The sequence below is a fragment of the Xyrauchen texanus genome, chromosome 26 (genome assembly GCF_025860055.1).
Source record: "Xyrauchen texanus isolate HMW12.3.18 chromosome 26, RBS_HiC_50CHRs, whole genome shotgun sequence".
Taxonomy (NCBI): Eukaryota; Metazoa; Chordata; class Actinopteri; order Cypriniformes; family Catostomidae; genus Xyrauchen; species Xyrauchen texanus.
In genome coordinates, this window is record NC_068301.1 from 18,247,060 (window position 1) to 18,270,597 (window position 23,538).

The window sequence follows — 23,538 nt, forward strand, 5'->3', positions numbered from 1 at the left end:
GTTTATATTTTAAAAACAAATATGTTATTTTAATTTGTATCATATTTAATATATTTTTAATATAATAAATAAATGTATTATAATTAAATTAAATAATGTATTATAATTATTAAAAAATTAATTATTTAAATAACAATAAAACGGAAAATTGATGACAAATCTGCATTTCCAGGGGAGAAATCGAGTTATAATAAGTGATTTGTCCTTTCAGTCGTTTAAATGATGCAGAACACACTGTACCACTAAAGATGACAAAAAAAATTGTCTCAAACCCGCTCCAAAAGACCTTTGCTCTACATTTGCTGTGCGCATGCGCTCACAGTCTTATTGCTATAGCACACAGCTTGTAGAGCGTCGAAATCCGTTTCCATTTGCTGCGTTACGCAAAACCTAGGATAAAATTATTCGATACATTGCTTTTACTGGAGTGTTTACAATAGTTATAGTCTCAGGATACTTTATCGCTGTCGATAAGACTAAGTAAAATGCCTTGAAGTGTGTCTGATTATCTACTATACTACTTCTATGCAGACAATAGTACCAGTCTCCCCTATCCCCTCCCTTCTTGTGTTTTGTTTGTACCCTGTTTTGTACCTTGTGCTGATCGGTTATTTTGGCGCATGAACAAATTCTAGCGATTCAGGGGGACAGTGAGGACTTCTTCATCTTAATTTGTAGGATGAAAGTAAGAGGCTGTGCTAGAATGCACACATTGACTCTATGATCTGCTGATGAGAACAGGACAATAACCGAGAAGAAGATTTCTAGAGCATTTGGAGTTAACTTGAAGAAGATCAACATGAAGTTCGCACAGTTGTTGTTGAAAAACAACTCAAAGCTGAACATACCAAAACATGTGGACCGATTTTCAAAGTACTCTCCGTCCCCACTTTCAATGAAGCAGTTCATTGATTTTGGTAAGTTGTTTACTTTTTAAAATGGATCTAATGCAATAACTGTAAACATTGTGGCTGTCTCAAAAACTAGTGAACTGAACAAGCAAAGGTTCAATGGTATTGCCATGTTTTTTGGACATACAGTATAATACCATAGTCTTCTTTGAAATAGGCTACTATTTAAATTCCATTGAACTAATATGGATAATAATCACTTTGTCTCACTGTGTATAAATCAAAGTGACATATGGTATTGGAAGTTCGTTGTACCATTGTATCGTCATAGTATTATTATTATTATTATTATTTTATTTTAAAGGAATGCCCAAAAATGCTGCAAGCGCATGTGATACCCAGAATGCTGTTTATGTAGGCAGCTCCTCATGGTTTAAATCAAGTTATTGTAGATTTGACACCACATACAATATCTTAAATAACATAAAAGCGATAGTTCACCCCAAAATAAAAATAAAACATCTATAAACCTAGCCTTTTAAAATGGAAAATTCACCCTAATGTAGTTACAAAATCATTTGCTTTGCTTTGTATCTGTGGCAGAATGTTAGACAATGACAGCCTCAGTCACCATTCACCTTTATTTTATACAATGAAAGTGAATGGTTTTGAACAAATCGTTTGGGCTCTGCAGAAGTAAAAAAGTCATATTGGCTTGGAACTACACTCACCTAAAGGATTATTAGGAACACCATACTAATACTGTGTTTGACCCCCTTTCGCCTTCAGAACTGCCTTAATTCTACGTGGCATTGATTCAACAAGGTGCTGAAAGCATTCTTTGGAAATGTTGGCCCATATTGATAGGATAGCATCTTGCAGTTGATGGAGATTTGTGGGATGCACATCCAGGGCACGAAGCTCCCGTTCCACCACATCCCAAAGATGCTCTATTGGGTTGAGATCTGGTGAATGTGGGGGCCATTTTAGTACAGTGAACTCACTGTCATGTTCAAGAAACCAATTTGAAATGATTCGAGCTTTGTGACATGGTGCATTATCCTGCTGGAAGTAGCCATCAGAGGATGGGTACATGGTGGCCATAAAGGGATGAACACGGTCAGAAACAATGCTCAGGTAGGCCGTGGCATTTAAACGATGCCCAATTGGCACTAAGGGGCCTAAAGTGTGCCAAGAAAACATCCCCCATACCATTACACCACCACCACCAGCCTGCACAGTGGTAACAAGGCATGATGGATCCATGTTCTCATTCTGTTTACACCAAATTCTGACTCTACCATCTGAATGTCTCAACAGAAATCGAGACTCATCAGACCAGGCAACATTTTTCCAATCTTCAACTGTCCAATTTTGGTGAGCTCTTGCAAATTGTAGCCTCTTTTTCCTATTTGTAGTGGAGATGAGTGGTACCCGGTGGGGTCTTCTGCTGTTGTAGCTCATCCGCCTCAAGGTTGTGCGTGTTGTGGCTTCACAAATGCTTTGCTGCATACCTCGGTTGTAACGAGTGGTTATTTCAGGCAAAGTTGCTCTTCTATCAGCTTGAATCAGTCGGCCAATTCTCCTCTGACCTCTAGCATCAACAAGGCATTTTCGCCCACAGGACTGCCGCATACTGGATGTTTTTCCCTTTTCACACCATTCTTTTTAAACCCTAGAAGTGGTTGTGTGTGAGCAGATTGTGAAATACTCAGACCGGCCCGTCTGGCACCAACAACCATGCCATGCTCAAAATTGCTTAAATCACCTTTCTTTCCCATTCTGACATTCAGTTTGGAGTTCAGGAGATTGTCTTGACCAGGACCACACCCCTAAATGCATTGAAGCAACTGCCATGTGATTGGTTGATTAGATAATTGCATTAATGAGAAATTGAACAGGTGTTCCTAATAATCCTTTAGGTGGGTGTATATGAGGGTGTTTAAATGATAACAGAATTTTAATTTTCAGTGAACTATTTCTTTAAAGAATAGTTCATCCTAAAATGAATATTCTCTCTCGTGATGAAAAGTACTCACCCATATGCCATCCCAGATGTGCATGACTTTCTGTCTTCTGCTGAACACAAACAAAGATTATTAGAAGAATATCTCAGCTCTGTGGGTACTTAATTTGGTGGTCCAAAAAGCACATAAAGGCAGCGTAAACATAATCCATATGACTCCAGTGTCTTAATCCATATCTTCAGAAGTGATATCATAAGTGTGGGTGAGAAACAGATCAATATTTATGTCTTTTTTATTATTAATCTCCACTTTCTGATTCTTCTTTTGTTTTTGGTGATTCACATTCATTGTGCATATCGCCACCTACTGGGCAGGAAGGAGAATTTGTCATAAAAAAGGACTTAAATATGGCTGCAACAACTAATCGATAACATCAATAATTATCGATAATGAAAATCATTGACAACGAATTTCATGATCGATTAGTTGTATATTTGCTGCAAGCACGGAGAAGCTCCATCATCGACGTCACTTAACAGCCTAGTGAAATATGAGTTGTTGATAAAACTCCTTTGAAAATTGATCAAAATAAATTGAAGCAGAAAAAACACAACCCAAGATGTCCATCGCATGAGAGCACATTATAAACACTTCAAAGATGATCATAAGAAGCACACTGTTTAATGTGGAGCGGTTGCTGCATCAGGTGAGTTTACAGAGTGCTTGTGATGTTTGATGTACTTAAGAGTTGTTTCTCTCCATCACTTACATTTTACTGCTATTTTCTGTGTTTTATAATGCACACGTTATGAATTCAAAATCAGGCTTGTATTTCCACATGTTTCGCAAACTGTTTCTTTTTACCACATGCAAGTCTCTGTTCACAATCTGTCACTCACTCGATGTTGTGTTGACATAGTGACACCTGCAGTCACTCTTGGGAGCCCCAAACACCTCAGATCTTTGAAAAAAGGCCAATGAAAATAGGCGAGTGGAATTTGCATGCCACTCCCCCAGACATACAGGTATAAAAGGAGCTGACTCGCAACCACTCATTCAGATTTTTTCTTCATAGCCAAGCGGTTGACACCACAGACTGCTGTACTTCTCTGCCAGTCCATTTACCTCGAAAGAAAGCGAATTGCTGTTGGATATACAGCGCATTTCAACAGCTTTCTATCCTTCTGCAGCAGTTGCTGCAGAGTATGCCCCTGGGCACTTCAACAGCTTAAAAGAATATATATATATATTCCTGCAAAAAGAGTATATTTCCTCTAATTAAGCAAACACGTGAACGTCTTTCTAAAGGCACGTCTTTTTAAAGATGCCCTTCCGTATTTTTTGTAGTTTCTGGGTGCGGCCATTATCTTTCCACCTCGATTGCTGCCTCACGTGTCTGGGCCGTAATAACGTTGAGGATGCATTTGTGAATGGTTCATGTTCTCATTGTGAGAACATGTCCATGGCAACGTTATGGTCGCGGCTTTCTTTCTCCCGGGAGAAAGCCACTTCAGCCGTCCCCGTGCCGGACCTTCTACCTACAGGTACAAGGCCAGCCCGGTTGATGCTGGAGGCGATTTGGGGGCTCCAATGGGTTCCGTTCTGCCGGGTAATACCCCACGGACACCTCATTCACCAGCACGCTCATTCGTTCCGGTCCAGTTCTAGAATGAGACAGGCAGCTCGCCTCAGTGCCAGCCTAATGTCCCTTTCGGAGCTCGTAAGATGGATGAGCTTTCGATTGCTGCATTGGAGAGCGCCTTGGCCTTCGGAGAGCCCTGTTCGAACCCCTAGAGTCAGACGAGTTGAAGGCCGTCTCGTTGAAGACCGCACTCACTTCCATCAAGAGGGTTGGGGACCTGCAGGTGTTTTCTGTCAGCAATACTTGCCTGGAGTTTGGATCAGGAAGACTCTTTCGTAATCCTGAGACCCGACTGGGATATGTGCCCAAGTTTCCCATGACCCCCCTTCAGGGATGTGGGGAACTATACAACGTTTTTTGGGGTGTTGGGGGAGGCTACATGCAGTCCAAATGTATCTGCTATTATGCAGATACACCTGCATCGGCAGCTCACGTAACACAGTTCAGCTAGTTGTGGCGTTTTGTATAGTGACCCCTAGTGTCACTACATCGACCTCAGCACAAAAAGTGAATGAGTGGTTGCGAGCCAGGATGAGACTTTTAAGCATAACAGTGAATCGGCACTGCTTTTACAGATGAGTGTGCAATATTAAACTGTAAATACCACGAATATAATGTGTAATAACACTAAGGGTTCTGATAATGCCAAATGTACATTTATAACATGGAAAAACTTTATTTTACTGGATAAGCATTCACTACCATAATTCTTTTAAGAATACTTTAGAATCATTTAACCAATGACAATAATATTGGAAGTTTTAAAATAGTAATTTAAAGTAACTAAAATGTATGTAATCAGTAACAGCACAAACATATGTATATAACATGTTTTTTTTAGTTCCACAGAAGTATTGATATTTCTGTTATGGTGTCTCATTTGCCTTCTGCTGGGGTGATTTTCTTTTTTTTTTTTGTCCCACTCTATCCCTGATGGATAATTTTACTCTTAAACGAACAGCACTTTTTAAGTTTTACAAGTAAAGGAAAGAATCTATTTTGCATATGTCCTGAAAGTGATAATAATAATAAATTCAAATGTAACTTTTCATGATTCAGGCTTTGTTAAAAGTTTTGTGAGAGCATAGAATTGTGGATTGAGTACAGTAAACCAAACCAAATCCGCATTTTATATATATATATATATATATATATATATATATATATATATATATATATATATTTTTTTAAATAACATTTTAATAAAATACAGGAAATAAAATGTAGCTATTCATCCGATTATTCAATTAACCAAATAAATAAAGATTCATTGATTATGAAAATAATCTTTTTGATGCAGCCCTACACTTAAAAATTGATCTGTTTCTCACCCTTATATCGCTTATGAACATATGGATTTAACCACTGGAGTCTTATGGATTACTTTTATGCTGCCTTTATGTGCTTTTTAGACCTTCAAAGTTCTGATCACCATTCACTTGCATTGTTTGAACCTAAAGAGCTGAAATATTCTTCTAATAATCTGCAGAAGAAAGTAAGGCACATCTGGGATGGCATGAGGGTGAGTAAATGAGAAAATTTTAATATGGGGGGGGTTAACTCCCTTTAATGCAGATGTTGATTGGTCTATAACTAGCATCTGCCTTGCTCAAGAATATTGCCATATGTTAATTTCGTATGGCTGTTATGCTCTGTGAATCCGATAACATACAGTACATGAACCTCATGCAATCACATTATTCCAGTGGGTTATGATTTTTTCCTTAACAACCTGACAATATCTGTGTTTAAGCACATGTCAGTCAGACTTTACACCAAAATATTATATCAATTGGGTTTAACAGTGTAGTGAATTTCAGGTATACAGTGCATTTAGATACAATTTTTGAGAGTTCTGTCCTTACTAATACTGTCATTTTCTATTCGCAGGTTCTGCTAATGCCTGTGAAAAGACCTCCTTCATATTTTTAAGGCAAGAGCTTCCTGTCCGGTTAGCCAACATCATGAAAGAAATAGATTTCCTCCCTGACAAACTGCTCGGCACCCCTTCTCTGAAGCTGCTTCATAGCTGGTGAGATCCACAGTCGGTAAACCATTACGTGCCATTCCAGACTCCCTGCTATTCCGTAGTGTACATCAAGCAGGGCCATATGCTGGGAATGTGACCAGTGTGATGAATTCCGGACTGTTGAAAACAGTCACTTTCTATCTGTTATCTTTTTACAACTCATGTGACATAGAGTTCAAAATAAATAAGATTGTTCCTTTAATCACACATGTGAATGGTTCACTCAAAAATTACATTTTTGTTATCATTTGCTCACCCTGATATTGTTACAAACTCGCATCACTGTCTTCATTGGCAGCCTCAGTCACTATTCACTTTCATTGCATATTGTTTCCTGCAGTGAAAGTCATACAGGCTTACAAAACATTCCTGTTTGTTTGAGCACCCAAACTAGCCACAAAGTTGTTCCAGGCAGAATGACAATCTAGCTAGTGGGGGGGTATTTATAACAATATTAGGAAACGTACTTGTGTCGTTATGAATTTTTTATAATCAGTGTCAGCACATTGAGACAATAACTTAGCAAAAACTTAGGATGTCAAAAGCCTGCATCAGCATTTGCAATGGTTTAGCCACCATTTAGTCTGAATAGTTCACATATTACATTTGTTTTTCAGAAAACAATTCTGCTCAGGATAGACTAACAGCTTGACTTTTATCTTTTATACACTTTAAAGAAGTCAGTCATATGTCTGTGGAATGTGTATTGGTCATGTATACTTCAAAGTCTAATGTAAATAAATTAACATAACTCCTTACAACTCGTGCGTCATATATCAAGTCTTTTGAAGATATTTGCTAGGTTCTGGTGAGAAACAACCCAAAATTTAAGTCACTTTTCAGTGAAAACCTTAACGTCAGTTGTGCGTTCATGAGTGCATGAGAGAAACTGATGTGAGAACTTGCGTTGTTTTTAGCACTAAACATGCATGAACATGTAAGCCATGGTTAGCAAGCTGCTGTCATAGTGCTTATGAACACGCAACGTTCGTCTAGATTTTCGCAGAAAATGGACTTAAGTTTCTTATATTTAAAAAGACAAAGATAGTACACATGCTCATGACATATAAGAGCCGTTGTTCTCAAATTAATTCAGGTTTGAGGCCTGTCATTTCAGTCCCATTCTCTCTGACCACTTCACTTTCCTGTCTCTAAACTGCTCTAACCATTAATAACTCTTAAAGGAGACCTATTATGCCCCTTTTTACAAGATGTAATATAAGTCTCAGGTGTCCCCAGAATGTGTCTGTGACGTTTCAGCTCAAAATTCCCCACGGATCATTTATTATACCATGTTGTAAATGTCTCTTTTTAGGTGGAATCAAAAACACGCTGTTTTCGTGTGAGTCTCTTTAAATGCAAATTAGTTGCTGCTCCCCACCCCCGATATTGCTCTGGTGACTGTGACTACAATCACTTTAGCTTTATTAGCCATGGAATCAGCTAACAAGCACATTCGGAAAGGCGATTTGCAAACATTCACAAAATACAAAGTGTGATACTTGCATCTTCAGGATATAAAGCTGGAACATGAACAGTTGGTACTGATCCATGCTTGAGAATAAAAACATTTTTAAATCTTGCTTTATATTGACACTCATTCACAAAGCATTCTGGTGTAAAATTATTTGCACAAAATTGTCCACTGCGTTTTTAGTGCCTCTGATGCGGGGAGTACATGAAGACTCTTATGTTCACTTTTACAGCCAACAACAAAACACTTATGATGCTTACAAATCTGAGACACTATTCGTCTCACTGTATCTGCTCCAGCGCAGAAAAAAATGGTGTACTGTGTGTAGATCTCTCAGGGAAGGATCTCTAAGATAATAGGGTGGAGTCCATCACCAGTCGTGGTTGAGGCCGCTCTAACATGACATCACTTCAGAGCAGAAACAAAAGCCATTCATTTTGACACACTGTTTTTGATTAATAGAAATATAAGAAAGAGGAGTGGTTGGACTTTTAACATTGTAGGGTGGTTGTGTACACACACTGCCGACTCACATTTATGTACAAACACCATGTAAAAGTGAATTTTGCATAATAGGTCCCCTTTAAAGGGATAGTTCACACAAAAATGAAAATTCTCTCATCATTTATACACCCTCATGCCATCCAGGATGTGTATGACTTTCTTTATTCTGCAGAACACAAATAAATATTTTAAGAAGAATATCTTAGCTCTGTAGGTCCATACAATACAAGTGAATGGGGACCAGAACTTTGAAGGTCTAAAATCACATAAAGGCAGCACTGGGATTGCATGAAGGTGAGAAAATTATTAATTATATAAATAATTTTCATATTGGGTGAACTTTCCCTTTAATTTTATATATATATATATATATATATATATAGGCTAGTGTGGTAAAAATAAGGAAAGCATTAAGGAAACTCATGTGTGACTATGCATGTACTACGTACATGTGATTGAAATAGCTTGTTGCTGATGGAAAGTTTTAGGGTTAAGAATAGAATTTGTTGTACAGCATTCTGAATGGACAGGATTTAGAAAGACAGAATGATTTATTAACACAAACAAGAGCAGTCACAGCTTTGCCCTTTGTCTTCCAAGGATTGGTTTAGGCTTTGTGTTCAACAAGTCAACCTCATCACAAATTATGTAGTAATTGCCATTACATAAACTGTATATTTTCTGCTGACTTTTCTGGATTCTTTCAGAGACTGTAAGAAAACTGCATTAATACTGTAAAATAAAATAAACTATATAATTGTTGTTTATAAATCTGGGTTTAAAGGCTAAAGATTTGTTTTGGAATTCCTATCATCAAGACCAGAGAATCTGTGACTCTGAGCTAATGTATCTTTTACCTGCTGTCATTGAAATGTCAGATATCATGAACACTGTACACAAACAGGTGTGTGCTGTAACCTTTTCAGAGGTCTCGAGAAAACAAATCCTCTTTTACGATGCAGCATACAGACACAGAACACTTTCATTCAGATTTGGGGTTTTAGCTAGTATTGTATTACGTTAAATGTAACACAGTACACTCCTTGCCAAAAGTCACAAGAGTGAACTTGATTTACGCTACCCATAAAATTATAAATTGGATAAATATAAATAGGCCGCTGTGTATTGCACTTAATTATTGCTCAATGGGGCAGTTTTAACTGTTCATGAAATGGATAGCCTGAGGGAAATTACTGTTCTTGTGCCTGACATTTCTGGTACTCAGTGCTCTGTTGCGCCAGCCAGAAGGTAACAGTTCAAAAAGTTGTGGGCTGGGTGAATCGGGTCCAGAGTGATTTTTCCAGCCCTTTTCCGCACTCTGGATGTGTACAGTTCTTGAATGGAGGGAAGGGGGCAACCGATAATCTGCTCAGCAGTCCAAACTGTCCTTCTGATGTCTGATTGTATTTCTAAACTGAACCAGACAGTTATTGAAGTGCAGAAGACAGACTCAATGACTGCTGAGTAGAACTGTATACTATCAGCAGCACCTGTGGCAGGTTGAACTTCCTCAGCTGGCAAAGGAAGTACAACTTTTGCTCGACCTTTTTCACAATGGAGTCAATCTGGTTCTTCCACTTCATGTCCTGTGAGATGATAGAGCCCAGGAACCTGAATGACTCCACAGCTGCCACAGTGCTGTTCAGAATGGTGAGCGGGGTCAATGTTGGGGTGATCTTCCTAAAGTCCACAAGTGTTCAGCTCCAGGTTGTTTTGACTGCACCAGACAGCCAGCTGTTCAACCTCCCTTCTGTATACAGACTCATCGTCATCCTGGATGAGGCCTATGACAGTAGTGTCATCTGCAAACTTCAGGAGCTTGATAGAGGGGTCCTTGGCAGTGCAGTCATTGGTATACAGGGAGAAGAGTAGTGGGGGGAGAGCACACATCCCTGGGGGGCACCAGTGCTGATTGTACAGGTGCTGCAAGTGAATTTCCCCAGTCTCACTAACTGCTGCATATTTGTCAGAAAGCTGGTAATCCACTGAGAGATAGAGGTGGGAACAGAGTGTTGGTTTAATTTAGTACAGAGAATAGCTGGGGTGATGGTGTTGAAAGCATAACTGAAGTCCCTGGTCTTTCCAGATTTTGCAGGATATGATGCAATCCCATGTTGACTGCATCATCAACAAACCTGTTTGTTCAATAAGCAAATTGGAGGGGATCCAGAAAGGGTCCAGTGATATCCTTCAGGTGGGCAAACACCAGTCTCTCAAATGACTTAGTGACCACAGATATCGGAGTGGTGGGTCTGTAGTCATTAAGTTCTGTGATTTTGGGCTCCTTTAGGATGGGGATGATGGTGGAGCATTTGAAGCATGGGATCTTCACACTGCTCCAGTGACCTATTGAAGATCTGTGTGAAGATGGGGGCTAGCTTGTCAGCACAGGGTTTTAGACAAGTGTGTGAAACACCATCTGGGCCCTGTGTTTACTTGTCTTTTGTTTTCTGGAGTTTAAGTTTGGGCTTGTTTATAGTAAAACTCCCACATTATGCACCAAATCTTAATTTTAGTCTGGTTATTATTTGGTTTTGGTTGCACATTAAACCTGCATCTGGGATTTTACTAATTTTAGAATCTTTTAGCCTCTATGTCTTTGTCAAGGTTCTCCCCTTAGTTTTTGGTGTTTTTTTCCTTTGAGGTAGAGCCCTGACATGTACGTGTTCTATGTCTGTTTTAGGTCTTGTGTCTGGATTCAGACAGTTGGGTTGCTTTGATTTATTTACTCTGCGGCTGAGTCCAGGCACTTGTGTTTTGTCTCGTGCTGTGTGAATGCATTTGGGTTTGTGTGTTCTCATTCCCTTGTGCATTCGTGTCTGTCTTCAGTGAATAATTATTTGTTGATTGTTTTCACCTGCCCCTCCTCGTTATCTCCTCGTTTTCATCCCTTTTTAATCCCTTTGTGTTTTTTGTCTTGTGCCAGTTCGTTGTGGATGTTTCCCTGTTAGCTGTCTGTCAGTCAGTTCCTGTCCTGTCCTGTTTGTCTGATTCCTGCCCTGCTCTAGCCCAGCCCGTCATCTGGTTTGTTGCCCTGGACTGTGTTTTTTTCCCCTTCTTTGTAGTTTTTGTTATATTTTTTGTATTAATAAAAGCCCATATCGTTACTCTGAGTTTGAGTCCTGCCATTCCCTCTACAAAACCTGACAGAACGGACTGGCCATTTTTGGACTCAGCAAAAGTGATGGGCATCTTCCTCCCTTCTTCAACTCCCACCCCCTGGGGGTCCATTAGTGAGCATTCAGCCCAGCTCGCCCGGCTTCATTCCCTCCATCAGGGGGAGGTGGACTTTAGGGTTTTTGCCAGCAAGTTCCTCAAAACAGCAGATGGGCTGAACTACAATTACGTTGCTCTCAAGGATCTTTTTAACAGCTGCACTGAGAGTCCCCTGGGTGCATGGGAGATGGAAAGTCTGGGGTCTTGTCGTTTTAGGGGTTTGTTAGTTACCTGTCCCATTGGGTTCATTAGGTCACATCTGATTATGGACAGCCCCCAAGGAGTGGCAGTTTCACCATTGCCCCCCTCTGACGATGAGGTCATCAGACCTCCGATAACTCCTAAGTGGAGGAGAAGGAAGAAAGTTAGCTGAACCCACCCAGCCCGAGCCCATTGCTGACCGTGTGGTTGTGGAGGGGCCTGCTGCTGTTGGCCAGGAGGCGGAGGGGCCTGCTGCTGTTGGCCAGGAGGCAGAGGGGCCTGCTGCTGTTGGCCAGGAGGCGGAGGGGCCTGCTGCTGTTGGCGAAGGAGCCTGCTGCTGTTGGCCAGGAAGCGGAGGGGCCTGCTGCTGACCGCCAGGAGGTGTAGGGGCCTGCTGCTGACCGCCAGGAGGCGGCGGTGGTTCCACTGCTGCTGCCAGTGTTCATTGCCATGGAGGCCATTCTCCTGCCACTGCAAGTGCTCCCGTCCTGGAGCCGCTTGTCCAGTTCTCTGTGGCCATTGACGAACCTGTTCAGTTCCCTGTAATTATATCTGTATATTATATGTAATATTACAACTTTGTTGGCATGATGACGTAACGCTGGTGAACCCTGTAATCTGGTTAATGCCATAACGCCGGTAAATCCCTTGATTTTATCACATTAAAATCATGTTAACACACAATGTTTACGTCATACTTTGCTTGGGCTACTTTGAAAACAGTGTGTGAACATTTATTGTCTGGCCCTAATTCATTTCCATTGTTAATGAATCACTGTAACAGTTTTTTTCTATAATCCAGAAACAACTATCCATTATGCCAAAAATGCTGTTGATTGAGCTTAACTTGTATTGAACTTGGAACATTCCTTAAAAACTTAATAAATGTATGTATATTTATTTATTAATTAAATTAAAATGTATTATTATTTATTAAAAATATATAATTGTTTTGTGGGATGGCAAATACAAATCTGAAATATAGTCTACCCTTGGACTTGTGCTCAAACCCTGTTTGAATACTCTCACAAACAGGTATGCCCAGAGTCTGATGGAGCTTGTTGACTTTTTGGAGAAAGACCCTGATGATAAAAAGATCTTAACTAAGTAAGTATAATATTAAGGACAATTCTAGGAAATTTCCAAAGTCATACATGTTTGTCTTGGCTGCTGCTCTAATGGTGTGTTTAACCGGTTGACTTGTCTCTCAGATTCACAGAAACGCTGATCAATGTCAGGAACAGGCATAATAATGTTGTACCCACCATGGCACAGGGAGTGCTGGAGTACAAGGAGGCCTTTGGTGTGGATCCTGTGACCAATCAGAATGTCCAGTACTTTTTGGACCGTTTCTACATGAGCCGAATCTCAACACGCATGCTGATGAATCAACACAGTACGTTTTTAGGATGTGTACTAAAGCCCTAGATATAAATAATGTACAAGTACTGTACATAGTAATACTGCAGCTGAATGTTGGTTTTTATCTTTAGACATTTCTGTTGTTTATTATTAAAATGTACTCAAATAAAATTTTGTCTTTAATGTAGCATTAATCTTCGATGGGAGTACCAATCCAGCCCACCCTAAACATATTGGCAGTATTGACCCACACTGTGAAGTTGTGGAGGTTGTAAAAGGTAATTTATCAGTGTTTCCTACCTGAGCTGGGTAACATTTTTAATCCGTGAAAGAAAGCTAATAAAATTCTGAATGAGAGCCACAGAAACACCCATTCACATTATCTTCTACACCTTTTCAAATGTGTTTTAGTTTGCTTTCTGATTTGTTTTCTAGCTTGAGGCTAAGATATATTTTATTTTTCTGTGTGCTGTTCCATCTCGCACAATGTCGAGTGTTCATCCTTTCAAAGTAATACTCTTTTTTTTCTCCCCTTTTCGGAATGCCCAATTTCCCAATGCGCTCTGTCCTCGTGGTGGCGTAATGACTCGCCTCAGTCCGGGTGGTGGAGGACGAATCTCAGTTGCCTCCGCATCGGAGACCGTCAATCTGCACGTCTTATCATGTGGCTTGTTCAGCACGTTACCGTGGAGACATAGCTTGGTGCTGGCTTCACACTATTCTCCGCGGCATCCATGCACAACTCACCACGTGCCCCACCAAGAGCGAGAATCACATTATAGCGACCATAAGGAGGTTACCCCATGTGACTCTACCCTCCCTAGCAACCGGGCCAATTTATTTGCTTAGGAGACTTCGCTGGAATCACTCAGCATGCCCTGGATTCACACTCGTGACTTCAGGGATGGTAGTCAGTAACTTTACTTGCTGAACTACCCATGCCCCCACAAAGTATACTCTTTTGACGGACGCGTTCGACACGCACACTTTGACTGCTATGGGATACTCTTTTAGCACATTCAACGCCAGGCAAATGCACCAACAATGCCACAGTCACGAACTTTCAGCCAGTCTGGAAAAACTGAGCTTATCCCGGACAGTCTGCGTATACTGTGCAATACAAGCTCACATATAACCGAAGTAAACCTTGGCTTTTAGTTTAACTGGAAGTTAAATGAATTAGGAATGCGGGACTTAATTTATATATACTGTACACACATGTACATATTGTTAATATAATATATATTTTCATAATCAACTAGTTGTGGGTTGTCTGAACGACTAGTTGACTATTCTTAAGATGGTGTAACAGGGGACACATTTAAAGATGCAGTTTTTCTGCAGAGGAAATCAGCATTCTGTTTAATATATATATATATATATATATATCCTAGATGGAACTTGTGACAGAAATCAAGTATTCTTCAGCCTAAGAAGCCGCATTTCAATTATCACAGAAGCACGGCAAGTTTTAATTATACCTGAAAAGCAGAATGAGGAGTTTTTGTCTGCAAGTGCTTTTCATGTGGAGTTCAGAGCAGCTAGATTATTATATATATATATATATACACACACATTTATACAGTGAAGTTATAGTCTAGTCGACCAAACTAGTCAACTGATCAGCTTGTCATGACCCATAAAATAAAAACTGTACCACTGACACTGGGTCTCACTCTTTTTCACTCTAGATGCCTAAAAACTGTACCACCTACTCTGTGTCTCATTCTTCTTTACTCCAGATGCCTATGAGAGTGCCAAGATGCTGTGTGATCAGTACTACTTGACTTCTCCCGAAGTGGAGATCAAACAAGTGAACTGTGAGTGAGATTTTTCTCTCTCAAACTTTCAGTTCTGTCTTTCTTTGTGTGCACTGTGCATGGTGAGTCCTGACCTGTGATCAAATAAAACGAAAATTAAAAAAAACGGAACTCTGTGCCAGTCTCTGCTGTGTTATTTACACAGCAGCTCATTCAATACATGCCTATAGATTCAAGGATGTTTGACTACGTGGGATTTCACAAACTGAAAGTGTTTGAAGGGGATTGATTTAGAATGCCACATTCTTATCTTGCATGATATAAAACATGCCTGGACTTTACTGTGTTATTATGTTGTTATTTTATATGTGTATTATCAACTCAAGCATGACCTTGAATTCAACTTTCCCCCCAAAATAAATGTAATGTACTGTAATAACTACATTCATCTTTTTTATTCTAAGATGTATTATGTGCTTTGATTGCAATGAAATAGCATATTTGAAAGTTTAGTTTTCTAATAAAAACACAATGTTAACCACACTGACCTAAGTTAAGTTGTCCAATCACCTATCCTTGAAGACGGAAATAGTGCTTTATAATCTTATCACAGTGTGTCCATGGAGAAATATATGGAACTATAGGAACGGAGTAGTTTCAATATAGTAAAGTTGCCATAATCTCTCTCCGTATCTCTTAGACATGTAAATGGATCTGTAACTATGGTGTCATAGGTTGAGTGCCCACCATTCGCAGCTGGTCACCTGTTGTACCAACACATAGTAACACATTAGCTGGTATAACCTCTATCATGTACTTCATTTCTAATGAGCTGTGGCAGCATGCCAATGTTGATTTTTATATTGGATTCCTAAAATAACAAGTTTGTGTAGATTCAGAACTGTTTTTAAATCAATATATCTTTTTTTGCAGTTAAAGGACCCACTGAGCCCATAAATATAGTTTATGTGCCTTCTCATCTGTACCACATGCTCTTTGAACTCTTCAAGGTACTTATGAGCAGCTATACTCCACACACAACAATACTCTTATGTAAACATGAGTAAGAATCTTTTAAATAAAGTTCTATCATCATTTAGTCACGTACCAAATCTTTATGACTTTCTTTAATGGAACACAAAAGGAAACATTTTGCAGAATTTTGGTAGAAGGAAGTCAAATGGGTTTGGAACTAGAGGTCGACTGATAGTGGATTTTGGTGAAAAGGGCTGATAACGATTAATCGCAAAAAAGTTGATTTTATTTTTTGCAGATTATTATGCAACCAAAATCCCAATAAAATCAGGAAAAAAGTTATTATTAATAATAACACTTGTTTCACCTCTAGAGGCTGCTGTTATACTGTGTAACTGTAGATTCCTCCAGCAGTGGCCACAGAGGAATACCCCAAAAAAATGATCAGCATTGATTATTAGAGATAACTGATAGTTCCAAAAAGCAACTATCGACACAGATTAATCAGTATAACCAATGTATCATCTACCTCTATTTGGAATGACATGAGGATGAGTAAATGATGGCAGAATTAAAGTTTTGGTGAACTAAGCCTTTAACTGTTAATTGTGTCTTTGCAATAAACCTTCATGCATATGAGGATCAAATAAGGTTTTATTTCTCCATAACAGAATGCAATGAGAGCAACGGTGGAAACACATGAAACCAGCCTACATCTCCCACCAATCAAAGTGAGAGTTTCTCTTGGAAGTGAAGACCTGACTATCAAGGTGAGCTCTTTTGAAGTACATCTCAGGGTTCAAACTCCCTTAACAGTTCATTAAGAGCAATATTTCACCCCTGATATCATTCTTAACTCATATCATTCTTGCAAGAGTAGTGCAGATGTTTTATGACGTACATGTTTTGTACTGACCCCTGCATTATCTTATAGATGTCCGACAGAGGAGGTGGCGTTCCCTTGAGGAAAATTGAAAGGCTTTTCAGCTACATGTATTCTACTGCACCGAGTCCTGTGATGGAAGATACCCGCAATGCTCCCCTGGTAAGAGCCATGGTTGTCTGTATTTGTAAAATTGTTTTGTGGCTTTTTGTCCATATCTGTTCGCTTTAAGGCCAAAAAGGGTGTGACAAGCCCTTCAATATTTCTCATCCAAACTTTGTTTCAAAGAGGAAAATGTCAACAGGAAAGAAAATCAGGGTTCGTCACGTGATTTCATGGGGTCTTTAATAAATGTAAACAAATATACATGTAATCACTTTTTGTTAGTTGTGTAATTGTACCATGTGGTAAAACTTTGATCCACTGTAATGTTTTCTGTAGAAGAGCAATAATGTAATCTCTTAGGTTACAGAAGTCAGCAGGGTTATAAATGAACAGAAACCAAAAGCTCAGTCTTGTTTACTCTCTTTCTCTCTCTCTCTCAAAATGCACTTTGCCTCTGTTCTTTGCAGGCTGGTTTTGGCTATGGTCTTCCTATCTCCCGCCTCTATGCTAAGTACTTCCAGGGAGATCTACAGCTGTACTCAATGGAGGGACATGGCACATCTGCTGTCATATACCTAAAGGTAATCTCTGTCTGCTTAAAAGTAAACAGTAAAGTAAATGTGTTAAAAAGCTTTTTACATATGGGGCCCTATTTTAAGAGCAATATGCCTAAAGCCCAATGTATACATAGATTTTGACACGAAAGTCAAAGTATACTTCATTTGACTGTGCGCATACACAGGCGGTTGATGCATGCACGCTACAACTGCTATGAGACACCAGACTATTTCTCTTCAGGAGTTTAGTCACATAAAAATGTAATTATATTCCTTCAGACTCGAGTTATACAAATGCAGGTATCTCCTGACCTCCTCACACATGCTCTTGACTTGCACATCCACTGTTGTTGTTTCACAATCGTCTCCTGATGTTTAAATTCTGAAGTTCTTTTTGGTTATTGCACCATCATGTAAAGCAACTTCAATATAAATGAAGATAGCCCAGTACCTCTCTGGGACTGATGCCTGTCATCCTGCTTGTCCATGTCTCATCTGCTTGAAAAATGCTTTGCCAAATTTTTTTTTTTTTTATAATATATATTTGTTATATGTTTCTCTGTTTAATGTTTTATGTTTAATTTCTGTACAGCGTCTTTGAGCTTTGAAAAGGCATTTTACTACTAACACACAAATTATGGCTAGTATTAAAAGTTATCGACGGCTCTTTGAAATCATCTGCTTTTGGAATCCCCAAACTGCAAATTAACTGATTTAAGACTTTGCACCAAGATAAGATGTTGATCTCAAACATCTTAGCGCACTGACCTATTTCTCAGGAAAATAGCAATTTTCACCTTGCGCTATTTCTTTAACACACACCCATTAACACACCTACAGTTTCTGCAGACAAGAAAAAATGGGAAATTCAGGGAATGTAAAAAAAATTCCTGTCATGGAAATTTCTATAAAATGTATCTGATCTGATCGAATAGGATTGTCTGAATTTGAATCATTTTCAAAAATCCTTATTCAGTAATCACAAATGACTGGAAAGTTTATGAAAATGTGTGTGAACCCTGCACATGGTTTAAACACTCTGGAGAAGTCAACCTATGTTTGGTTTACTTAGAAGTCTCTGCACATTAAACTGGGATATGAGAAAGTATTTTGATTTAAAAAAATTACACACTTCACCTTTAAATTCATAAATGGGTTCAATTTAGGGTAAGAGTGTAATGAACCATGAGGTTCAAGTCTTCCCCACGAAGAAAGACTCCCTTGAGCTTTGCAGAATACCAACTGTCTTCTCTCTTTGTTTATAACAGGCCTTATCCACAGAGTCAATAGAGAGACTGCCTGTTTTCAACAAGTCAGCCTTAAGGCATTATCAAACCAGCATGGAGGCAGATGACTGGTGTATCCCGAGCAGTGAGCCCAAGAAACTGGGAAAGTATGAGTACCGAGTCTGAGAGAGAGAGAGAGAGAGAGAGAGCACTCTGGGAGGAAAAGTTTGAATGATCTGAACTAAACGGGACTATGGTCAGTGTGTGTTGTGGATGCCTTGAGTTCATTAGGATACCTATGTATGTGACTACGTATTAGATCATTCAGAAGCATGGTATTATGAAATACTTTTTGAAAGTCACAATCTGAATGACAAGGGCATATTTGTCTTCCATATCTCACGATGCTTATAATACATCACACACTTATTTGCGGTGCTAACAATTTCTCTTAAATGGGGAAAATATATATATTTTAACTTCTTCTGTGATGTCACAGTCTTCAGACAAATAGACTGAAGCTAATTGGTTGTTTGAGTGTGTGTTGATTTCTACACATTACCACGAATTGTAAAGCCAATGTAACTGGTTCTGTAAGTATATTTAGGAGTATGTGGGGCCAAGTCATGTGTGTCCAATGCCTTGTGTGAGTTATAGCCTTTATCTCTTGCATGTTTCGGAGAACATACAAACAGCAAAAGTAACCAAGGCTTTATTTGGGGATAGTTAATTTATTTGAGCTATTATCAGGGCTTTTATTAATGGAATAGTTCACCTACTAATTAAAATTCTCTCATCATTTACTTACATTCATGCCATCCCAGATGTGTATAACTTTTCTTCTGCTGAAGAGAAATTAAGATTATTTAGAAACAATATCTCAGCTCTGCGGATGAGAGACAGATCAATATTTAAGTCCTTGGCTTTTTTTTTTTTTTACTATAAATCTCCACTTTCACTTTTGGATGTGAAAGTGAAACTATACAAGCGCCACATGTGACTTACAGATTTGAAAGTAAAAGTGGAGATTTATACATATTGATCCGTTTCTCACACACACCAATCAAATAATTTCTGAAGGCATAGATTTAACCACTGGAGTCATGTGGCATAATTTTATGCTGTCTTTATGTGGTTTTTTGGAGCCTCAAAGATCTGGCCACCATTCATGTGCATTGTATGGACCAACAGAGCGGAGATATTATTTAAAAAAATCTTAATTTATGTTCTTCAGAAGAAAAAAATTCATACATATGGGATCATATGATGTTAGTAAATGAGCTAATTTTTGGGTGAACAATCCCTTTAAGTAATTATTTTAAACAACAAGGGGTGTAACTTATGACATAGGTCAGTTCTGTTGTCACTTTGATTGTCAACTAACAAATACCATGAATGTTCAACATCACATACACCAGAGATGTGTTCAAAGGTCCAAAAGTCCAAAAGCCCGCCCTCTGAATTCCCTCATGCAAATCCTCGTGAAAATGGACACCTCACAATTCATACAGATTTGATATGCTGCTGATAAAAATATATTTCTGATGATGATATCATTACGTGGGCCACAAAAGATCGCTCGAGGGCCACGTGTTGAGTAGCGCTGAAGTTGCATATTGTTTGATTGTTTCTTTCACAGAGTTTGAAATGTTTGAGAGTAACAGTCGCACTACTGTTACTTAATTTAGTTTCGATTAGTTTCATAAACAATGAGGCAAACATTTCACAAAGAAAATTATATGTATGCACTACACATCTTTAAATAAAAATATGAATACTAAAACACATTTTGAAATTATGAACAAGGGGTTGTTGTCTTGGGTTTTGTTTGGCCCAGATTAGTACATATGGTATTTATTTACATTAGCTTTGTTCACAAAACTTTGGAATAATGTACAGATTTTGCTGTTTCGGAAGGAAATTGGTACTTTAATTCACCAAAGTGGCATTCAACTGATCACAAAGTATAGTCAGGACATTACTGATGTAAAAAACAGCACCATCACTATTTGAAAAATGTCATTTTTGATCAAATCTAGTCAGGCTCCATTTCTAGCAGCCATCCAACACCTTATCCTTGAGTAATCATGATGAAATGCTAATTTGGTACTAGAAAATCACTTGCCATTATATCAAACACAGTTGAAAGCTATTTGGTTCATTAAATGAAGCTTAACATTGTATTTGTGTTTGCTTTTGAGTTGCCACAGTATGCAATAGACTGGCATGTCTTAATGTCAATATTAGGTCAAAAATGGCAAAAAATAAACCACTTTCTCTAGAAACTCATCAGTCAATCATTGATTTGAGGAATGAAGGCTATATAATGCTTGAAATTGCCCAAAAAAATTTCATACAAATACAGTCCTCAAAGACAAAAGAGAACTGGCTCTAACAAGGAAAGAAAGAGATGTGGAATGCCAGATGTACAATTAAACAAGAGGATAAGAACATCAGAGTCTAGTTTGAGAAATAGACACATCACATGTCCTCAGCTGACAGCTTCATTGAATTCTACCCGCTCAATACCAGTTTCATGTACAACAGTAAAGAGAAGACTCAGGGGTGCAGGCCTTATGGGAAGAATTGCAAAGAAATGGTTAGCTTGGGCAAAGAAACACAGACATTGGACAACAGATAATTGGAAAAGAGTGTTATGGATCTTAACCCCATTGAGATTTTGTGGGATCAGTTAGATTGTAAGGTTCATGAGAAGAGCCTGACAAGACAGTCAAATCTATGGTGCTTCAGGAAGTGTGGGGTGAAATGACACCTGAGAATCTGGAAAAACTGACAGCTAGAATGACAAGGATCTGCAAAGCTGTCATTGCTGCATGGATGGTTCTTTGATGAGATCTCTTTGAAGTAGTTTAAGAAGTTCTGAACATTTCTTCTCAAATTGTAATAGTGAATTTTCACATTATTAATGTCCTGACTATACATTGTGATCAGTTCAATCCCACTTTGGTGTATAAAAGTACCAATTTCTTTCCAAAAGAGCAAAATCTATACATTATTCCAAACGTTTGGCCACCGGTGTGAAAGTGTAAATAAAATGTATGAACATTGTGTAAACAGCTCATAGCTGAAAACTATTCTGTATCAACAAACAAATTGTAGCACCATATTAAGTCAACAGTTTGGGATCTTCTTGTTTTGTTTGTTAGTTTTTACTAGTTTTTTAGCATCCCAGATAGCACACGTACATCTCCGAGATGTCAGTTTAAGAGCATTTCATCTGGAAAGCATCACAATCTAATTAACATCTGCTAAACATCTTAAAAAGATCAGATTTACAAACATTCAAAATCATAATGATCTCGAAGACAACTGCTGAATTTTTTTATGACATCTGAGAGAAAACTAGACATATTCCAGATAAACAACCTAAAAATAAGTCTTCCAGGTGTAAACACGCACATCAGGCATCTGGGTGATGTACAGTATGTGTGCTATCACAGATGAAAACAGTGAAGTGGCAATATTTTGTTTTTCATGTTAATTATAAAGCTAAAGGAAATTTCTTTATTATTTCAGTATTGTGCATATATGCCTTTCATGTTTTCTTTTTATTTTAATTCATTTAATTTATAGAATTGTTTTTATTGTACATAATATTTGTAAAGTTGGCTTTTTGAAAGCAATGCAAAGAAGTTTAAGGGAATTGAAATGGCAAAAGCTGCTTTCTTTCAAGTGACACTCATCAAATTATACTATACTACAGCAGTAGGTTTCAGCTTCTTGCAGTTCAGATGCTAACGTGTTTGCCTTGAATAGAAGAGGACAACCTCAATGAATCATTTGCACATTTCCAATTATAATCTAGAACTGACATCTGCGGTGTTGATCAGTGTCCTCATTCATACCTCATAAGCTTCATTTGCAGTCATGGAGAGTCTGACAACCGCCTCCCCATCCTCTTGAAAACACACCTGCTTCCTGGTGTGTTCTAGATACACAAACCTGTATTCAGAGAGCAGCTAGACTCTGGAAGCACTAAAAACTGTGTTTGCCTCCCTGAAATAATGGATGCTCAGCTCTCTTTATGACCCATTCATATATAGATTTTATTTGAGAGTGACTGTTTCTGTACTATTAAAACTATGAATGAAGATAAAAAGGTTTTTTTTCTGAGTCCTGTTTGCTATTTAAGGGATTAAAGAAAAATTGCTGCGTCCCAAATCCACAAAAATATTTTACACCATTTTATAGTGTAGTGTGTTCAACCTCACACTGAAAATGCAGTGAAAAGAAGAGTACTACGAGAACCTGGATGATGTACTTCTTCAACCTGACAAAACAATTGTAATTAATGGATGTTACAACTAGCAAAACCTCTGTGAAGACAGCACTCTCCAAATGTGAGTTTAATGCTTTACAATCACACCATGCTGAGTGAACATGTACATTATTACCATGTTGGTTACGTAAAGGTGCTATAAGCGAATTTAGACATTCTAGAATCTAGAATTTCCTCAGACTGAGCCCTTGGATAGCCACACCCCCTCTTTCCAAAACCAAAAATCCAAAGATACCAAATGAGCTTTATTGAGAACAACATGGGCAGAAACTTTTGTCAAAAACAACCACAGCAAAATAGTACCCTCCACTGACAACTGTTATTAACAACATGGCATAAAAATGGCATCCAGCCTGATAATTTGCTGCAACTATAATACTACGAGAACACGCAAAATGATTGGGTTACACTTTATTTTAAAGCAGGGGTGGATTGGCCATCGGAGAACCGGGGCTTTTCCTGGTGGTTCAGCCGTGAAATGGCCGT

At 38.6% G+C, this 23,538-nt stretch overlaps 1 protein-coding gene across 1 annotated transcript; it reads left to right on the plus strand.

Moving 5' to 3' along the window:
* The first annotated feature begins 352 nt into the window (after positions 1–352).
* pdk4 (pyruvate dehydrogenase kinase, isozyme 4) lies at positions 353–22,860 on the plus strand. Its single transcript, XM_052093028.1, has 11 exons — positions 353–917; positions 6,351–6,492; positions 12,920–12,991; positions 13,096–13,280; positions 13,435–13,524; positions 14,989–15,066; positions 15,940–16,016; positions 16,653–16,751; positions 16,916–17,026; positions 17,437–17,550; positions 18,795–22,860. The coding sequence occupies exons 1-11, from the start codon at positions 800–802 to the stop codon at positions 18,936–18,938; spliced, it is 1,230 nt and encodes a 409-aa protein (XP_051948988.1). The 5' UTR covers positions 353–799; the 3' UTR covers positions 18,939–22,860.
* The last annotated feature ends 678 nt before the right edge of the window (positions 22,861–23,538 follow it).